This window comes from Perissodus microlepis, chromosome 6 (assembly GCF_051167445.1).
Source record: "Perissodus microlepis isolate ML-2025 ecotype Zambia chromosome 6, ASM5116744v1, whole genome shotgun sequence".
NCBI classification, from domain to species: domain Eukaryota; kingdom Metazoa; phylum Chordata; class Actinopteri; order Cichliformes; family Cichlidae; genus Perissodus; species Perissodus microlepis.
The window spans coordinates 21429368-21450112 of record NC_140466.1 but is presented as its reverse complement, the minus strand read 5'-3'; the positions used below and the strand labels follow the sequence as shown (position 1 = coordinate 21450112).

The 20745-nt window shown below is 38.3% G+C and overlaps 1 protein-coding gene across 2 annotated transcripts; it reads left to right on the top strand.

The window, feature by feature from the left end:
• Positions 1 to 588: 588 nt before the first annotated feature.
• On the top strand, positions 589 to 9055 carry cnga1a (cyclic nucleotide gated channel subunit alpha 1a). Of its 2 annotated transcripts, none has more exons than XM_084931421.1 (9): positions 589 to 1013; positions 1917 to 2018; positions 2114 to 2173; positions 2255 to 2308; positions 2398 to 2535; positions 2627 to 2731; positions 3064 to 3170; positions 3701 to 4311; positions 4413 to 9055. In XM_084931421.1, exons 2-9 carry the CDS (start codon positions 1939 to 1941, stop codon positions 5445 to 5447), a joined length of 2190 nt encoding a protein of 729 aa, XP_084787547.1. In that variant the 5' UTR covers positions 589 to 1013; positions 1917 to 1938; the 3' UTR covers positions 5448 to 9055. The 2 variants fall into 2 exon arrangements, with proteins under 2 accessions (XP_084787547.1, XP_084787546.1); XM_084931420.1 differs by having other exon boundaries at positions 591 to 1013; positions 2111 to 2173.
• The last annotated feature ends 11690 nt before the right edge of the window (positions 9056 to 20745 follow it).

Below are 20745 nucleotides of genomic sequence, written 5' to 3'. Positions count from 1 at the left end.
GTTGAGGATTATCTTATGTTTTATTGTTTTGCTGTACTGTCCACAGTATTAAACCATTAAAGTGCCAAAAAATAACATATCCTTATTTTGTGTACACGATCTTTATCTTGTTGTGTGCCACTGTTACCTCAACAGTGTTTCCTTCTAGTCAATGTTCCCCTGAGTTTCATCAGTGACATAAACACATCAAAATCACACAATGTCATCTCCATTTATACTTATTTCAACACTAAACCAAAACAAATTAAAGGACATTAAACTCCTGCAAAGATGCTTCAGCTCAAATGCAAACTGTGAAATTTGCTGTCATAAAACTGCAAACACCACATCAGCCAACAGGGAGAGCCACTGAACCACAGGATTTCTACAGTATACTCCTGTACACGTTATTCTCCGATAGAGGTTCTGCTTTGATTTCACACGAGACATTATTGTTCTTTTATGCCTGATCTGGAATCTGTTCTACTGGACATGATCTAATAGGATTAAAGGAGGATATGGAGGAGAGTGCTGACTGAGCAGGAGTAGTGTGTGTGTGTGTTAGAGTGCGTGTAAGCGTGTGTGTGTGCAAGCAGACTAAATCCTCTGTTCCACAAATGATCAAGAAAATTATAGCTTGTTGCTGAATTTTAAAAACAATGTCAACACATAATGGTTTTCAGTGTTGTGGATCCTGAGTAGGAGGTTAACTGAGGCTTGTCGGAACTTCACTTAAATGTATCTCATCTCCCGCTGGAGTGGACAAGCAGGGAGGATGATTGACTTTGCCTCCACTCTCCTCAGACAAGTCTAATCCCCAAATCCTCATCAGGGTCACTGAGACTCTATGACACAGTTAGATGGACTCAGTACCTACAGGTGTTAGTTGCCTAGCTACATGTTGTTATACATTATTAAATAGCATTCAGTGATTGATGATACAATAAATCTGTGGATACCGTGAGTGTCTAAGTTCCAGGAAAGTACTCAACTAAAGGGAAATGGACTTTAAATTACATTAAGGATCAGAAAAGGTAAGTTTAGTCACACGATACTGTAAGTTCTTTTTGTAGCATCATCTATGTGTATGGCTAAATAATTCATTTAGACCTGTAAAACAATGTGCTTACCAGCTGAGACTGACACTACAAATGCAATAGTGACATTGGATATAAGTGACGCATGATGCAGATGAAGACAGTAAAATCTTTTTTTTTTAATGGATTGATTTATTCATATATATATATATATATATATATATATATATATATATATATATATATATATATATATATATATATATATATATATATACACATATATATATATATATGTATGTATTTATTTATGTATTTTGACCTTGAGGCAACTGTTGTTGTGATTTGGTGCTATATAAATAAAACTGAATTAAACTGAATTTTTTTTTTTTTTTTTTTTTACATATGTAAGAATTGTATTTATTTAGTTATTTATTCATTCAGGCATTAATCATTTATATGTTTATTTGTTGTCTCAGTAAACAAGTTTTGACAGCACAACACATTTCTGCTTCCATGGGTTGCTGTTGTTTCTAATAAAAAGAAAACATCAAATCAAAACTTTTTTAAAATATGCACAGGGATGCCACTAGTAATTATCTCTGTGCTATCACAAGGTGAAATTGTAAAACAAGTTCCTCAAGATCAAAGCGATATCTTCTTTTGTCTGACCAACAGTATAATCCCGCAAAAAGTTTGATAAATCAAAAAGCAGATATATTTTTCAGGTGTTTTTTTTTTTCTTTTAAAGCTAGGTGATCAAACAACTGCCAAAAATACGTCCAGTTTCAGTTTAAAATATGTGTAAATTTATGCACTGCTAAAAGACCAATTTAGAACCCAACAGTACTTAAATTCTAGTCTGAAGTTGTCATCCTGAAAAATATTTTATTACTGCAGAGTATACTACAGTTCTGCTGCAATGGCCACTACCACCAAGGCCTTGCTCACCTCGCCACCTTATGTTCCACCTCACTTTACCAGTGACAGTGACGATGACATGTGAGCAAAACTTAAATATAAATACACAAAGAATAATAATGACAAAAAAGCAAAGATTTATCAGTTAATAAAATGTGCTGTGTTTGTTTCAGAAGTTCACCTCAATCAACGCCTCTTCATATAGGCAACACGAACAATAACAACAACAATGAAGAGTAAGTACAATTTGGGGTCATGAAAAAAGGCTTAGATTCCTGTAATCACGTTAAACATGTTGCATTAATCATTTTTTTCAGAGAGAAAAAGAAAAAAAGGAAAAAGGAGAAGAAGGAAAAGAAGGAAAAGAAAGAGTATTGATTTTTATCTCCTCACCTTTTAGGAAATGTTACTATGTTATTAAGGATAACCGGTGCTCAGTATTTATTATTGCACATTACAGAAAAAAGGAGAAGGAGAAGAAGGAGAAGGAAGAAAAAGAAAAAGAAAAGGAGAAAGAAAAAGAAAAGGAGAAAGAAAAAGAAAAAGAAAAAGAAAAGGAGAAAGAAAAAGAGAAAGACAAGAGCAAGGACAAAGATAAGTAAGTACATAATTTACAGAAACTTCAAAATAAATTTATGTGTTGTATGATTTTGAGTATTTATTTTACACTTTCATTCTTTCCTCCACAGGCCAGCAGAAATATTTGTCATTAATCCTGCTGGAAATTTGTATTACAACTGGCTGTTTATCATTACGCTACCAGTGATGTATAATTGGACCATGATCATAGCCAGGTGACCTTGATAAATCAGTCATTCTTCCATCACTAAAGGTCAAATATTTACATGATTTCATTTGGTTGTTTGTTTTTAATATCCTACTTCATTAAAACTACTTTTAGCTACAGTTTGCTTTCATGCACAGAAATAGTTTTTTTTTTTTTTTGTTTTGTTTTTTAAGGGAGAAGTTGTGTTTTTTAACATTGTATTGTCTTTTTTTCTGTTAGTACAGATTACTGGCTTAATGGGGTGTGACAGTAGCACAACAGAACATAGTGCTGAGATATTCAACATTGTTAATTTACAAACCACCCTCACTGCTGGTGGTCGTCTTCTCTTGCAAACAGGGCTTGCTTTGAGGAGTTGCAGCATGACTACATAATTTACTGGGTTATTCTGGACTACACCTCAGACCTTATCTACCTGGCTGATATGTTCTTCAGGGCCAGAACAGGTGAAAGACTAACCTTACCATTCTGCAGAAATATTTTCAAAATGTGATATAGTTTTCCTTAAAGCACTAATTAGACTTACACAGATGAAATGAGTGGCCAGTGATGTCATCGTTTCTCCTGGTCATGTTATATGTAAGTGATGGTGTGGTTCTGTCTCTCTACTGCAGCACAGCAATCAACTATTATCCAGCAAGACTCAAAATGGAAATTTGTACTGCTGAAGCCTTCAGCTGAATTCATGTTAGAAAACATCCCTTTCTAACATGAATTCCCTTTCTGGATATAATTTTTGTACTCTGATCAACAGAAAAAAAAAAGACTTGTTGAAACTGCTTTACTATAAGATATCTAGAACATTATTTACACCACCAACTACAAATCTTAAAGCTGCTAATAATTACAGTTTGAACAGTGATCCTGTGTGCAATTAAAAGGTGATTGTTGCAGTAGAAGGGAACATTTAATTCCATATAGTATTTAAAAACACAATGTCCCTGTAAATGGTAAACACTATGTCTTTCAACTGCAGGTTACCTTGAACAAGGCCTACTAGTGAAAGATAAGAAGCTGCTTTTGGATCGATACATCAGCAGCTTTCAGTTTCGTCTCGATGTTCTCTCCATGCTGCCCACTGACATCTTCTACTTCGTCCTTGGCATCTACTACCCAGAGATCCGCATAAACAAGCTTCTGAGGATTGGGCGCATGATGGAGTTCTTTACCAAAACAGAGACTAAAACCAACTACCCCAACATCTTCCGTATTTCAAACCTTATCATGTACATCCTTATTATCATCCACTGGAATGCCTGCTGGTATTTCTCTTTTTCCAAATCTATTGGATTTGGTGCTGATGACTGGGTTTACCCTGCTCTGGATGATCCTGAGGAGCCTGAGTTTGGACAGCCCATGAGGAAGTATGCTTTCAGCCTGTACTGGTCCACACTGACTCTGACAACTATTGGAGAAACCCCACCACCAGCTTTGGACTCAGAATTTCTCTTTCATGTTGTGGACTTTTTAGTTGGAGTCCTAATCTTTGCCACCATTGTGGGAAACATTGCCACCATGATCTCCAACATGAATGCAGCCCAAGCCCAGTTCCAGGCCCGCATTGACAACATTAAGCAGTACATGCAGGTAAATAAACATTGATCAAAAAAGTCTAGATCAAAAGACGTAGTAAAATAATCTAGTCTTTAAATATTATTTTAATCCTCTTGCTTTCTTTTCATTTGCAGGTTCGAAAGGTTAGTAAGGACCTAGAGTTGCGAGTCATCAAGTGGTTTGACTATCTGTGGAATAATGGCAAGGCACAGGATGAAAGAGAAGTGCTGAGGTATCTCCCAGACAAGCTAAAAGCAGAAATAGCCATCCAAGTCCACATGGAGACACTAAAGAAAGTTCGGATTTTTGCAGACTGTGAGGCAGGCCTGCTGATTGAGCTGGTGCTCAAACTCCGGCCACAGGTGTTCAGCCCTGGAGATTACATCTGTAAGAAAGGCGACATTGGTCGTGAGATGTATATTATCAAAGATGGAAAACTGGCAGTCGTTGCCGATGATGGTGTGACACAATTTGTTGTACTCGGAAGCGGCAGCTATTTTGGTGAGATTAGTATTCTTAATATTAAAGGTAGCAAAGCGGGTAACAGGCGGACCGCCAACATTCGCAGCATTGGATACTCAGAGCTCTTCTGCCTTTCCAAGGATGACCTGATGGAATCACTGTCAGAGTATCCAGATGCCAAAGGCATGCTTGAGGATAAGGGTCGGCAGATCCTGATGAAAGATGGTCTTATAGACTTGGATCCAGCTAACATCAAACCTGAGCAAAAAGAGCTGGAGGAGAAGGTAAACAAATTGTATGGTACCATGGAGCTGATGCAAGTCAAGCTGAAGAAGATCTTACGAAATAACGAAAATGCAGACAAAACTCTAAAACATCGTATTATAGATCTTGAGCGCTTAACTGGAGAGGAGGTAGAAGAAGATGAGGAAGAAGGAGAAGATAAAAAGGAAGAGAAAGAGGGGGGTGGGGAGAAAAGGGAAGAGGAAAAGGTAGAAGAAGAGAAAAAGGAAGAAGGGGAAAAAGTAGAAGAAGGGGAAAAGGAAGAAGGGGAAAAAGTAGAAGAAGGGGAAAAGGAAGAAGAGGAAAAGATTGAGATGACAAAAGAAGATGAAGAAAAGCAGGAAGAGGAAAAAACAGATGAAGGAGGAGATGAAGAAAGAAAAGATGAAGATACCAAAGAAGAGAAGGAAGAACAGAAAAAATAAACAATAATTTATGTAATGCACCAAGCTCTTTTTTTATGTAGCTACAATAGAATGCTTATCATAATGAAGTGGACTTTGTACTTTAATGATTCAGTAATAATATAAAAGACAACATATGAAACACTATAGATGGACTGAAATACCTACTCTAAGTTGTCCTTAAAAGGTGTTGCTATTCTATATGTGTAATAAAATTAACATATTATACAAAATCTTTTCCCATTTTTATATTCTCATTCAATTAAACATTGGGCAGACAAACACACTATGAGCAGCAATACTCGGGTAGGCTGTAGCACTAAAAGACACTTGTTTGGTGCTAAGGGGCTCAAAGTGTCAAATTTTGACCCTACCATCTAAATGTTGGATAAGAAATTGAGACATATTAGATCAGGAATCATTTTTACAATCTTCTATTGTCCAAATTTGTTGAGCTGTGTAAATTGTAACATCAGTTTCCTGTTCTTAGCAGACATGAGTTGCGCCTTTTTGCGGTCTTCTGCTGTTTTAGCCAGATGGGCTAAAACAGCAGATGCTCCTCTGCATACCTTCACTGTAATGAGTGGTTATTTTAGTCACTGTTATCTTCCTATCAACCTGAAGCAGCAGGGGCAACATATTTTTGCCCAGAGAACTGCGGCTCACTAGGTGTTTTCTTTTTTTCTTCCCCATCCTAAAGCTCTTTTTGAGCTTCATCTTTGGTCATCTTGACCATATCAACATGCCTAAATGTTTTGTGTTTTTGGCACATTGATGGGTGATGAAATATTTGCTTTAACAAGTTGTTCAGCAGCTCTTCCCAAGAGAACAACTGATGAGAGTATCTGTTTGCTTGGGGATGGTAACTGATAAGAATTTAACGATTCCGATTGCATCACTGATTCAATTCCTTATTGATTCTCATTGGGTTCTCATTGACTCTGCCTTGAGAGTCACCATCATCACAAGCCAACATATCAAAGGTATTGATCCAAATTATTTGTGTGCTGTGTGGTCAAATGTTTGTGCATGTTGGAAGTATTTCCCCTCTTTGCTGTGATTGATGCTGGGGTCATTACTCAAAAAAACATATTACACATTTTTCTGTAATAAAGTACACTTAATTACATACTTAATTACTTCCAGGCAAAAATAATTTGTTACATTTAGTAAATGATTGTCTTGACATGAAACACATTGTCTTATATTTACCATTTAACAATATAAAACCCATAGGCTACATTCTCATACACCAACACAAATCCCTATTCTGTGGACACACATATGATCTTTCCTTTAGTATTTAGGGATAATAAAAAAAAAGACAACAGCACAAACGAAAGATCAATACCACCAAAAAGAAACTTTAAAGTGATCACCAATGTCATATTACTTTAGAAACATGAACAGGTAGAAACAGTCCAGCAACCAGACCCTGAACTTTACAAGCTGAAGTTCAGGGTCTGGTTGCTGGGCTGGGCTCAGCTTTAACATCACTTTGGCTAGCGTTAGCATGCTTTCTATGCAGATGCTTGCAAAGCTAACGTTTTTTGGGGTTTTTTTTGCAGCATAATGCAGCTATTTCTGTCATGGATGCAGTTCCCACTTAACCACCATGCTCTCGTCCATTTGTGCAATAAAAATAAAAGCAATTGTCATATCCACGCTGCAGACTGCGCCACTATTTTCCTCCTCCAGCACATAACCTGTAATCAGCCGGTTGTAGCACAAGTGCAAGTGGAAGCAATAAGCAAAATCCATAGGCAAAGCGATACATACACACATTGGACTGGCACATTACATTACATATTTGGCCGTTATACTGGGTTAAGACAAGAGACAGGTAGAAGAAAGTCATATATATATATATATATTATTAATTTACCAATGATTGAATGCAGAGTGATGTACATACACATAGCGAGTAAAACAATAGCAAACAGTGATTACTGTGTCAGCCATTCATATAAGTAACCAATAAGCGGCTCATTATAAAAGACCCTTAGGTATTTTATGAATAGGTACATGGAAATTCTTGTATGGATTCACTGCTGCTAGGAATTGGACCGGTGGTTAATTTAAGTATGTGGGATAGCCTTAACCAAGTAGTGTTGGTTTTAAATCTAACCAAACAGCACATGAAGCAAGTGAACATAAAGTCTAAAAGAATGGAGTCAAATTGAAGTCAAGAAGGGTGAGAGTCGCCTCCTTTTTGGTTTCACATACTGTTGTTTCAACAGTGTTCTTTATAATTCTTATTATAAATGCCAGTTATTATTTAACAATTAAAGAAAATTTTCATGTTAGTCAAACACTATGTAAATAATTGAGCTTATTTTCCATTTCATTGTGTTCAAATATTAATACTGCAGTGAAGATTACTGCAAAAAGTGGAGCCTATGGTGTCACTAAATTGATATTCCTAGTAGTCTGTTTTTCTCCTCAAGTGAAACAGGAAGAGCTGGAAATAAAAATCTAAAATGTAACAAAAACATTCAGTCATACAATGAAGGTACTTTGTATGAAATCACATAGCTGTCTTCAAGAGTGAAGGGACATTGGTGAACCCTGATGTTTTTCAAAAAACAACAGAGAAATCTCTTGTTTCACATCAAAAGCACCTAATTCTTTTTCACTCATCAGCACTTTATTACTATTGCACTTCACCTGTGAAAATAAATGAACCGTTTTAGATCAAAGTAAGACATCTGAGAGAACAAAAATAAATGCCACACAGTCCGGTCCCCAAATAGAGTGTGAAAGCAGCAGGCATGTGACTATTGATCATCCTTTGTGCTGTTCTCTCAGTGCTGATGAACGTATGGCACTAGCAAAGAGTTTGTGAGCTTTCATGTGTAAATCAGTGATAAAGCCAAACCAAGAAGAAAAGCAACTCATTTGTGATAACTCACAAGGATGAATGAGTAACACAGAGGACTGTAATTTGTTGGCGCTTGTATAATTAACAAGGTACATTCTGAGAGCAGAACATCTTGGTCCTGATTAATGAAGAGATGACAGCAGGTTCATTGCACTGTACTTCAGATGGTAGCAATTTAGTGTTTAATTAAAAGTCCATTTTCTAAATATCGTCTCTCAATAAGACAGAATAAACAGATATGCATTCAAAGGTTTATGAAGTCAAGCCTATCTTTATTGTTATGCAGATTCACTTTTGGATTCTATAATGTGTCAAAAGCACCAAAACCCAATTAATGTGTTTCAACTTTATTCTTTTTTTTTAATTGATTATTCTTTTCTTCCATCTGTATAAGATAATGGTCTAATCATCTGTTAGTTTACTCAGATTGCACAGAGTGTATATTTGTTAATAATTTGAATCATTTTGGATAAGGATAAGTGTATGATAATGGCGAATTTCAGTTTTTACTTTATAATTTGTTTAGCGTAAGATTTACAGTTAAATTGTATTTTCTTTCCTTATTTAATTTTTACATACTGTTCCTTTAATACATGGTAACTGTGCACGGGGGGAGCGTTGGCAGTGTGGAGTAACGGGGCTTTAACTAGCTGTGGAGTCAAACAGTTTTCTTACCGTGTTTGCAGTGTACAGGAACATTGAAACGGATTACTGTATTTCAAGACTGTGGAAATAAATGTTTGCCTGATTGTTTTTCAACTACAAGCTGACTTTGTGGATTATGTTCAACTGCACAAAGACACGCATATGGCCCGACTACCAGCTAGTGCTTCTGCGGTATTACCACCAATTAAATGACAGTCAGAAGAAGAGATGGCACAGTGTGTTTATTTTATCCCTGTGTTTAAAAATGAGGGAAGATGAGCATAAATGGATAGAAAACTGCTGATGAAGATAGTGGTAACATTATTTATTAATATTTACCGTCCTGATCTAAATGAAATTTTGAAAGGTTTAGGTTGAACGCAAAAGCAGATAACAGGAAAGTCTTTGTTTTTATCTGGAAGAGCTAATGAACATTATTGGCTAGGCTGAGAAATACTAAGTGCTGGATGGCAAGGTGAGAGGCTGGGGGTTTGGGTTACTGTTGAGCAGATGGGATTTCTTGCACATAGGAACAATGGATAATTTAACTGGTAACCAGGCAAATATTTTTTTGCTTATCTACAGAACACAGCAAAAATGTTAAGTTATGGGACAGGTTTTTTTTGGTGTTGTTCTGTAAGGATCTGGTCAGGTGATTACTCCAGCAACACTTGAAAGACTAGGAAACAACTTTATTAGCAGAACAACGTGTTTCGGCTTGTAGCCTTCATCTTGGTCATTACAAAATACCAAACATCGTTCTGTAAGGACAATAATAATAATAATAATAATAATAATAATAATGGATTGCATTTATATAGCACTTTTCGAGACCCTCAAAGTGCTTTAGAATTCCACTATTCATTCACTCACATATTCACACACTGGTGGAGGCAAGCTACAGTTGTAGCCACAGCTGCCCTGGGGCAGACTGACAGAATCAGAATCAGAAAGACTTTATTTATGTCACGGCGAGTGAAAAGAGCCGTGTGGAAAAGGAAAAGGAGGATCCAAACGCAGGCAGTCGTGAAAGTGTATGGGTGATTTATTGAACACAAAATAAATATGGACAAACAGCAAATGGAGCACGAACTAAACTAGACTGGAAACAACTAAACTACAGAGCACAAACCTGGACAAGAATGAGAACGAGCAGAGGAGATTGACGATGGACAGCAGGGAGAACACACGGGTGAGACATGGTGGATACACAGACGGACCAGCAACTACAATGACAGAGGACACGACTTAAATACACAGAGAAACACAGGGGAATTACACACAGGTGGTGGACACAGCTGGGAATAATCAACAAGACGAGACAGAGGTAAAACTGAACACACCCACATGAGACGCAGACCTTCACAATAAAACAGGAAACGAGAACACTACACCAAGACGCAGACCTGACACTGAGACAGACAGAATGACACATGGAACCTGAACTAAACCTGCAAAAACATGACAACTCAAAATACTGGGTCAACCTGACCCAGAACCGTGACAATTTATCCCCAAGGGGCAATTAACATAAAACAGAGCAGCATAACGTTGAAGATAAGAACAATAAGAACAGGCAATAAGAGTGAAATAATAAATACACAGAATATACAGTATATACAGTTTTAAAATTACACAGTTTAAAACCAAAGTGACTGAAAGGTGAATAAATAACTGTGAGTGACTAAGAGTGAATAAAGTGTCGGTAGTATAAAAAGAGTGTGGGGTAGTCTATGTTTCTGGTGTGGGAAATGGTCTTATCTGCTGGAGTTAAAAAGCACAGTGGCTTTGGGGACAAAGGTAGCTCTCCTCCTCTCAGTCCTGCAGGAAATGCAGTGGAGGCATCGCCCGGAGGGGAGCCATTGAAATGCAGAGTGAAGAATGTGAGAGGGGTCGATGATGATTTTGGCTGCCTGTCTAAGGGCCTGTTAGCTGAAAACCTGTGCCAGAGTTCTGAGGGAGTGGAACCAGCAGGTAATGAAGGTCATGATGCTTTCCAGGAAGGCATAGTAAAAGGTCATCATGATGGGTGTGCTGACTCCAAAGGAGTTGAGTTTCCTAAGGAGGTATAGCCGTTGGTGGCACCTCCTGAGAATCTCCTCTGTGTTGGCAGAGAATTTCAGGAGGTTGTCAAAGATGGTTCCCAGGTATTTGTACTCCTCGGCCATCGGCCCCTCTGGCCAACACCAGTAGGCGGTAGGTGAAGTGTCTTGCCCAAGGACACAACGACCAAGACAGACAGAGCTGGGGATCTTAAACTAATCAAATATTTAGTTTAAGCCAAACCTGGTCTCTAATGGTGTGAGTGTCTAGAGCAGGGGTCGGCAACCCTAGGCACAAGGGTTAACTGATGGCACAACCATAGCTGGACTGGCCATCGGGCATTTGCTTGGTGGCCAAATGATTTTTTTTTTTTTTTTTGTAACGATGTAAACAATGAAAGGTGGTGGATTGGCCAGATGCTGGCCGGTGTGTAAAAATAGCTCAGTTGTTTGGTAGTGGCATCGCGGAGCTTCCACAGATTCAGTAACATTAGCAAGTGGTGGAGGCCAGCAGGTGGATGAGAGAAAGGGAGGCAGGAGGAAGAGAGACCCGAGCGTCAGGTGAACTGAACTTCAGGTAAGAAGTTATGACCTGCAGTCTATCTGGGTCAGATATAAACCAAGTTGAGGTGGAGTTTATTTTCGTTGTGCTGACTTTTTACAGTCAGTTACGTCAGTTACAATAACTCCTACTGCGTACTAGCTAGCATGACGGAGTTTCTATACAGCTGGGTCGGTGCTGTGATGTTACTGATAGTGAACTTTATTTTATTCATAAGGTTAGTTAGTAGAGTTGCCAACCGTCCCGTAAAAAGACGGAATGTCCCGCATTCAGAGAAATTATTACGCGTTTCGTGTTGAGCTGAGAGGGGACGCAGTTTGTCCCGGACTTCAGCTAGAATGAAAAAAGACACAAAGGTGGATTTATTCTGTCGTTACGCTGCACAGCTGCCTCTTCTTCTCTGATTCTCTCCCCTCCCTCTCCTGTTGCTACTTTAATCATGAAACTGATCAATGATCAGCTGATCAGCTTTTCTCTCTTGTTTGTTTATCGTCCACTTTGCGCCAGAAAGAGGATGTCGAGCTAAACAACAGCAGCACGTTTAAGCTTGATCAGCTGTTGTTAGAATTTATTTAATATTACTTTCTAGTATCAGCTGATGTTTGCTGGAGCCACAGCTGTAAAAGCTGCTGGTCATGATGTCGGTTTGGTTATCTGGTGAGAGGGAAACATGAAGATGAAACCAGGAGATGTCCTTACTGAATCATCAGAGCTGTGATGGAGAAACAGGTTTACCTTTTAGGTGACATGAATGAAGGGAAGTTATGAACTGTTTCTGAGAGACAAATAACACCAGGATCCTTTTCTAAGTAGCTGACAGCTGGTAACTGTGCAGGGGCGGATCTAGCAAAGTTTTGCCAGGGGGCCAAGGGGGGCATTAACAGGGAGAGGGGGGCACAAAGAAATACTTTCTTATTTTCATTTAAAATGTCTGGCTGTTATTAAATAATTATCTGAAGCTTACAACCAAAATTTTTATCTGATGTAAAATGTATAGAAATCATACATATACCAACAAGACTGTGTACATCACTGTCACAACAGCGTTTGTTTTCATTCAAAGGCTATATGGCTTTAATACCTGGTGGGCTGGTCTTTAGTCAAGCCCGGGCTGTTTTTTTGTCCCAGTCCAGCCCTGGGCACGACACGCAGTGAATTAATCTGAGAGGGTGCATCAAAAAATAAATGGCCGGGCCAGCAGTGCACATCACAAATCAGCTCGCATAGATACATTAGTTGTGCCTCTTCTTAATGATGGTATCTTAGCTAACAACCCCAACTACCAGATTCAACTTGAAATTGGCTAAAAATAACTTACCCTACTGGTAAGAGGGACGTTGTTAGCTTTCCACAACCCGACACTTCAAAAGCTTCAGGAGCTTTCCGCTCAGCACAGCATCAGCACCACGGAAATACACGGATACATCCGTAGACTCAAGACACAATGCATTTTTTAAAAAATGTTTATTTATAAGATTTTAAGTTCAAAGTTACATAACGTCACACCAGACAAAGGACATAATATTCAAAAACAATAACATTTAAGCACAAAAAAAAAAAAGAAAAACCAGAAACCAAACACACAACAAAAAAAAACCCAAACAGGAAAACAGGAAAGAAAAGGAAAAAAAAATTAAATAAATAAAAAATAAATTAATAAATTTAAAATAAAATAAAATAAAATACACCAGTTAGCCAGTACAAATCAAAAGTTCAAAAGAAACACCATTGTTCAAAGAAGATGATCTTCTGTGTGAGTTTAGACAGGGCATCAGAGAGTTCACCAAGACCAAAAGATGTGGGAAACAAGTCCAGGAAGGAATCAGGGTCCGGCAGAAGTGCAGTTTCACACAAACACAAAGTGCAGTCAAATGGGTTAAAGTTTATGTTGAATTCCCATTAATATGATTGAGAAAAGGGCCCCAGATTTCGACAAACTTAAAATGGCCAAACGATAACGAACCTCTTCAATATACAAACAAGCAATCATCTCATGTAGCCAAACCCTGAACAATGGAGGAGATGGTGATTTCCAGGCTCTAAGAATAAGTCTTTTAGCTACAATCATGCCAAACATTAAGGCTCTCTGAAGAGGATGTCTGAGTGCCAATGAGGTTAGGGAGACACAATGCATTTTTGGGACTTTCAGGTGTATGGACCAATGTTTTATTTTCTGATCAAACCAGAAATCTTTAATGAGCAGCTAGATTTGTCTTGCATTAACTGGCTGAGTTAATGCCAGTTAATGCAACATCGAAGCAGCTGGAATCCACAGCTGTGTGTGTTCATGGAGCTTGCATTTTCACCTGCTGGACATCACTACCTGACAAGTTTAACTGTCTTCAGAACATTGCAGAGGCCTTATTGACAGTATTTGTCTCTAATATCTGTGTGAGCAGATTTTCTCTTACATGAAGCGTGTCCTCAGGTAGCCGTCTGAATGCTGGAGTGCTGAGTGGGAGACCAGAGATGACATTAACATGTGTGTCTCTGTATTAACAGACATGCCGTATTGGCTTAGTTTATTTTTCTTATCATTGTTGTGAGGAGACCATAAATAGCATTTGTATTTTCTGTTGTACAGTCCATCTGCTGTTATGGAGTTCTTGTTATGGATAAAATGTGTCTTATTTTGTTTATATTGAGTAACTGTTCATATAGAGCGTTATTAAATTTATTGCTAAAGCAATCATATGGCACACTGACTTCTGAGGAAATTTTAAATGGCACTCGCCATCAGAAAGGTTGCCTACCCCTGGTCTAGAGGCTCTTAGCAGTGGGAATGGTGGAAAGAATATTTTTATAACTCATCCAACTGGATAACCAAGTTAGGCACACAGTTGCTTTGACTGACAAGTGTCCTAGTGACTGTCAAAATTAACGCGTTAACGCAAATTAATCCGCCATCGTGGTCAATGTGATAAAAATTTTTAACGCAATTAATGCATCTGGAGTGCAGAATGACTCAAAATCCCTGAAATGTTTCTGTCAATGCATTTTGGGCAGTTTTTGCAAGTAGAGTCACCTTTGCACATGGGCAAATGGGCAGTTGATCAGGTAGTGCGTATATTTTCCCTTTTTTCTCGAGTCTGTTTGCTCATGCAAAATTAAATGCGATTAATATAGAATACAAATAAATGATATTTAATCGTGATTAATCAAAATTAATCCACTGTAACCCTGTGATGAATCTGATTAAATGTTTTAATTGTTTGACAGCACTCATTTATATTATATATTAGTGTATACTTACCTATTAGTATATAGGTTTTTTTAAAAGTTGTATTTCACAGTGTTCCATGCTTGTGTATTGGCAGGTATGTGTGGGTGTGTGCGTGTGCGTGTGGATACAGGTGTATCTGGGAGCACCTGTTTACAGGCATCTTCAGGCCCGGATTGGAGTCTTTGCCATCTTCAGGCCCGGCCAGGTGGCTGGCCACACCTAAAAAAACGATCACACACCTGCAGCTGATCAAACATCGTCGGGGGAGCTACAAAGCAGTGTGGCTGAGAGCTCCTCGACACTGGATCGTTTTGTGACTTCCCGTCAGTTCTCAGTAAATGTGCGAAGTAAGTGCCAGTCTGCCGTTATGTAAAGGTACTCACGGCTGCCTTTGTATGTGTGTTTCCCCAGGAGGATTTGTGGAAACAAGGAAGCAGCAGACGGACTGTACACAAGGAACGGAGACAGAGCACGGAGCACGGGAGAAGGGAGAAGACACGGAACGGGAGTCGGGATCGCACTGGGGATTTATTGTTGTTTGGATTGTTACATCACTGTAAATAAATGCACTGCCTTCATCTAAGAGTCCTGCGTTTTGGGTCCTATTTTCCTCCACATCCCCACAGTCTGCCACGCGGACTATGACACTCAGCCTGATGTTCTAGCATACCCAACCCATGGGAGTTTGGAGTTACAGAAGAATAGGGTGGCAGAGAGTAGATATAGTTTCCAACTCTTTGTTCTGTTGTTCTCTGCTTTACTAGTACTCTGAAGATAAAATCAGAATGCTGGCAGAGCGGAAGCTTTTCCAGATGATGGAAGTGAACTGAGGTCCCCTGTCCAAGGAGATGTCACAGGGAGGAGTTGACCTCAAAACCCCTTTCTGACCAGCCCATTTGTTGCTTCCCTGGCAGATGGTAATTTATGCAAAGGCACGAAAATGCAGAAGCAGTCTGTGAGTTATTATGAACGATCAGAATTAAACTCTTAGGCAGCACTATTTAGCAGATTTTAACCTCCTGTCCTTTTAATGAGAATTTTATTTTCTCTAAATATGAATGTGTTGTCACTTCTCTCATCAACCCTGCATCAGCTATGGAGTATCTTTGGTTGAGAAATGGTTTCCAAAGCCACAAAACTGTAACAACAGTAATCAGTAATGGTGAGATCAATTGCATGGTTGTGAGAAGAAAAAAAAGAAACTTTGAAAGTGAACTTAGCTGATTTGGTCCAGGTCTTGTGTTTGTTTGATCTACACCAGGGATTTTAAACTCATTTTACATCAAGTACAGGAATGTTTCTGTCATTTAAATGTTTATCTATTACTGAACTACTTTAGTGTAGTATCAATGTCCCTGGGGAGGTATTTATCCGGAAGAAATGTTGCAAAATGTACAAAAATGCAGTTAAAGGTCCAGAAATTTATGCGCTCCATTATATTTCCCAAAGCTGTCCAGCTTGCCAGATTGGAGTCTTTGCCAGGCTGATTCTGCCCCACAAGCCTTATGTTGCAGTACTCCATCCAAAACAAAAATCAAGTTTCCACCTATAGGTTTAAGCTTTGACTATGATGAGCACGGGTTTATACTTATCACAATAAATGTAACAAAAGCAACAAAATATCTCCTGTACGGATGTAAAAAACATTATCAGAAGACAAAAGAGGTGTATTGTTATTAAACACAACAGCTTCTCCTAGTGATTACAGACTTGGAAGTCAGTGTGATTTTGGTCTGTTTTAAGGACTTTGACTCTGAACATGCATCACTGTATTGTCTCATTTTATTTGGGCATTCAAGCCATTTGTTTGGGGAAACAAACTTTTTACTTTAGATCTTATTCCATGCTCAGGCAACATGATGTCAGCCCAACTGTTGTCCAATCCACAACACACAGAAGGGTGAATGAATGTGGTGCTGTCCATGACAGCTGACTGCTTTATTTCTAATAGTATGTCATACTGGATGATATCCAAAGCTGCCTCGGGGACAGCTCACGAGATCCAAAGAGAAAGACCAGCATGTCACAATTTTTGATGATGGTTACAGTGTTTCAGTTGACCAATTTCTGACCCCTTAGCTGTGTACAACTGTAACAATGTTACTGATGTAACACCTATTTTCATCCTTTGTTTAAAAGCCTAATTTTAGCTTCTCTCACTCTGAGGCCCTCCTTCAAATAGCCCAGTCTGTGTCATCATTTTGTAATTTTATGTGCTGTATAGACTGTGTGGCTCAAGAGTCTGAGTCATTATTTAAACTGTCTTCAGTTCAACCAGCTGTTAATATTTTGCATTTTTATCACATTTAGGGGGGAAAGACTTGGATCACTGGACTTCTACTTTTACATGAATAAAATTGACCTTTTTGAATTTGTTTCCTACCACAGTCTATCTATATTCTATCTTATATCTAATAGTGTTGGTCTTTAAAAGCTGAAAGAAATCAACAAATGGTCAAAAGCTGCCAATATCCCACCCAGGTCATTTCCACAGATCTCACAGAAAATGCAACCTTTATCTTACATCTGATGAATGCAAGTATGTATGAGCAAAGTGAAATGTTAATAGAAATCTTGAAGTGCTAGACGAGAAGAGAACCGCATTTCTTTGTCTTTCTTTTGTCCTTTCTCCCTCCCCTAAACCCAACCACTCATGGCAGATGGCTGTCTCTTCTCTAGTTTGCTTCTGCCAGATATTTCTTCCTGTTCAAAAGCCTTTTTTCCTTCCCACTGTTGCCAAGTTCTTTCTCATAGGGATTCTTTGGATTATTGGACTTTTCTCTATATTTTGTTAGAGTCTTACAATATAAAGCACTTTGAGGTGACTGCTGTTGTGATTTGGCGCTATATAAATAAACTGAATTTAATTAAAATTGAAATCTAACATGACTGTACAAAATATACTTTACTTTAACATAGTAAAGTATATTTGATGATGAAATGATGATTATTCCAAGCAATGGTGCTTTATTCTTATCAGTGCAGCAGCCCTTGACAGCTACTGTAACTGCACTGAAGCTGGTTTTATTGAAGACAGTTAATCTTTGCTCTGGTAGGTGTATATCTATAGCAACAAACTAGAGCTTGACAGTCCTACCTCATTATTCTCATTTTAGTTGAGGCAACACTGAAAACACTCCCTTGCTTCTAAATTTGAGTCCAAATGTTTCAACAGTGCAAGCATGGCTGCTGATAACATTTAATTGATTAGTGTGTGGCAGTCTGTTGTTGGTCAATAGTTGCACTTACTTTGACAGCAAAAACTGAACTGAACGAACAATACAATGAATTCCTCACATGACAGTCTTCTTAGGAATTCAATTTTCAGCTGTTAATGTCTGAGATATGGACTAATTAGGAAATAATTGAAGAGCGATGCACATTCATTAGCAAATAAATTGCTGTCCATGGTTACATTTTGAACTGATCAAACCAAATAGCCCCGAGCTCTAACCCCAGTTTGAAACACCACAGCACCAGCAGTGAAAAGAGCTACACATCAGCTGTCCTGGCATGTTTATAAAAGGTACTGTTATCTAAATAGCTAAACAAATGACACATTAAGTCAGAAAATGGAGCTTCCCAATGACAATCAAGCCTATCAAGCTTTACAACAACAACACAGCAAAGAAGCAGTGGCCAAACAATAAGTCCATGGTGGCTCATTACACAGCTGTTCTCAACGTGATCCAAGGGGAAAACAGACAGGAGTCAATTTCAAGTTGGTATGCGTCACATACAAAAGAAGTTGTTGTTGTTTTTTTCCAACATTGATGTTGCTGTTAAGAAACTGTGTTTGCTGACAAATATGAATGGAAATCTTATCCTGCTTTAATAATATGTATACACACAGTATACATTATGCTGTTATATTATACAATAAGGATCTGATATTCATTTTAACCGACATTAATATGCAGGATTGCAAAGCAGAACAAAATACTTATTATGTAAATCCTTCCATACATAACATTTCTTGTCTTATCGACTACATCATCAATCATTTGAACGTTTTGCAAATGTATTGACTTTTTTTTTAAAATTACTGGTAATTTAGGTTTTGTTCCTGCACCACAAAACCATTTAATTACTTCTGCACAGTTTCTTACTCTATAGCCATTACAATGTATTATGTTAACAGTGAGAGTAAAACCATTATGCTTCAGATTGCAGGGTAACAATAGTTGACAGGTGTAGCGCTTGTTTGTAACTATTTGCATCTTTTTATGCACCTGTATCTCTTGGTAAACAGTATAATTAAGATGAATTTCAGAAGCTGCAAACAATGTCTTCGTGTCAGGAAACATTGTCTTACTTCTATATGACACAGCCTAGGAGACGCAGGCTGCAGTCACTGCAGTCACTGCAGTGTAATTGTGCCTAGCAGAGTGAAAATGTCTAATAAACGTCCTCTCACATTTAAATGCAGCATTAAATGTTCTGCTGAGTCAGAATTCAAAACAAAGCTTATTTTTTTTTCTTTTGTTTGAATGCACATATTGAACTGAGTTAAAAGTTTTAGTTTGAGGAAGACCTACTTGACTGTGGAACCATACCTGATAATTGGGGATGTATTGTTTCAATGAGGAAATTTGACACTGAGCAGCTGCCACAGTACAGTGGGATACACTCACCAGCTACTTTATTCATCAACTGCTCATTGATGCAAATATCTAGTCAGCAAATCACATGGCAGTAACTCACATGTACTTAGGCATGGTCAAGACAACCTACCAATGTTCGAATCAGAATTAAGAAAAAAGGTGATTTAAGAGACTTTGAAAGTGGCGTGATCGTTGGTGCCAGTGCAGTGTGTCTGAGTATCTCAGAAACTACAGATCTGCTGGGATTTTCTCACACAGCTATCTCTAGGGTTTGCAGGGAATAGTCTGAAAAACAGAAAACACCCAGTGAGTGGCAGTTGCCTGGGAGAAAATACCTTGTTGATGGCTGATGTCAGAGGAGAATAGCAAGACTGCTTTAAGCTTAGAGGAAGGCAACACTAACTCAAATCATCACTTTGTACAGCCAAGGTATGGAGAAGAGCATCTCTCAACGTGTTAAACATTGAAAACAATGGACTGCAGCAGCAGAAGACCACACTGGGTGTCACTCCTGTCAGCTAAGAACAGAAAAATGAGGCTACAATTATAACAGGCTCACCAAAATTTAACACCACAATTGTTGTTGATGATTGTTGCTGTTGCCATTACATAAGGGATTTTTTCAGACTGACACTGTGCCCATCTTCTGATGGCAGCTTCCAGCATGAAAACATGTCACAAAGCTCAAACCATGTCAAACAAGTTGTACTGGTGAGTGCATGTTATTGTCTGTCAGAAAGCGTTGCTGAACTCAATTGGATTTTATTAGCTGTATAAAACATGTAAATGCAGCCTGGATAGAGGTTTGTATAGTACTGTATGGGAAAAAACGCGATGTGAGCTGTTGGATGTCTGGAGGGAACTTCAGCCTGTCAGTTGTAAATGCTGCATGGGTCTGACAGGAAAAGGAGAAATGAGAAAAATCACAGCTATACCAAAGTAAAGGGGACACAGGACACTGCACACTTTCACTTTCTCTCCAGTACAACTTAATAATAATAATAATAATAATAATAATAATAATAATAATAATGATGATGATGATGATGATAATAATAATAATAATAATAATAAGCAGCAGCAGCAGCAGCACAAAATTTAATATATCTGGAGAACCCAACAGCAGGAAATGGCACTGATGAATTCATTGACATAGTTGGAACAACAAGTGTTAGAGAGAAAGACTGAATGAATGAAATGTAATATCCTGTTTGTGGCTTCGTTGGAAATACTGCAAACAACATCATCTGACGGGTCAGTGTAGATAAAGGTGCACACTAAACACGGACTGATTCTACACCGCAGACAGTGAGAGAGAGAGAGACAGAGAGAGAGAGAGAGAGAGTAAAACAGCCGCCACTA

Coding starts and splice junctions, on each gene's coding strand:
- cnga1a (XM_084931420.1), top strand. CDS start 1,939: ATGGCCACTACCACCAAGGCCTTGCTCACCTCGCCACCTTATGTTCCA. Junction 2,536..2,626: donor AAGAGCAAGGACAAAGATAA/GTAAGTACATAA, acceptor TTTCCTCCACAG/GCCAGCAGAAATATTTGTCA. Junction 2,732..3,063: donor TGGACCATGATCATAGCCAG/GTGACCTTGATA, acceptor TCTTGCAAACAG/GGCTTGCTTTGAGGAGTTGC.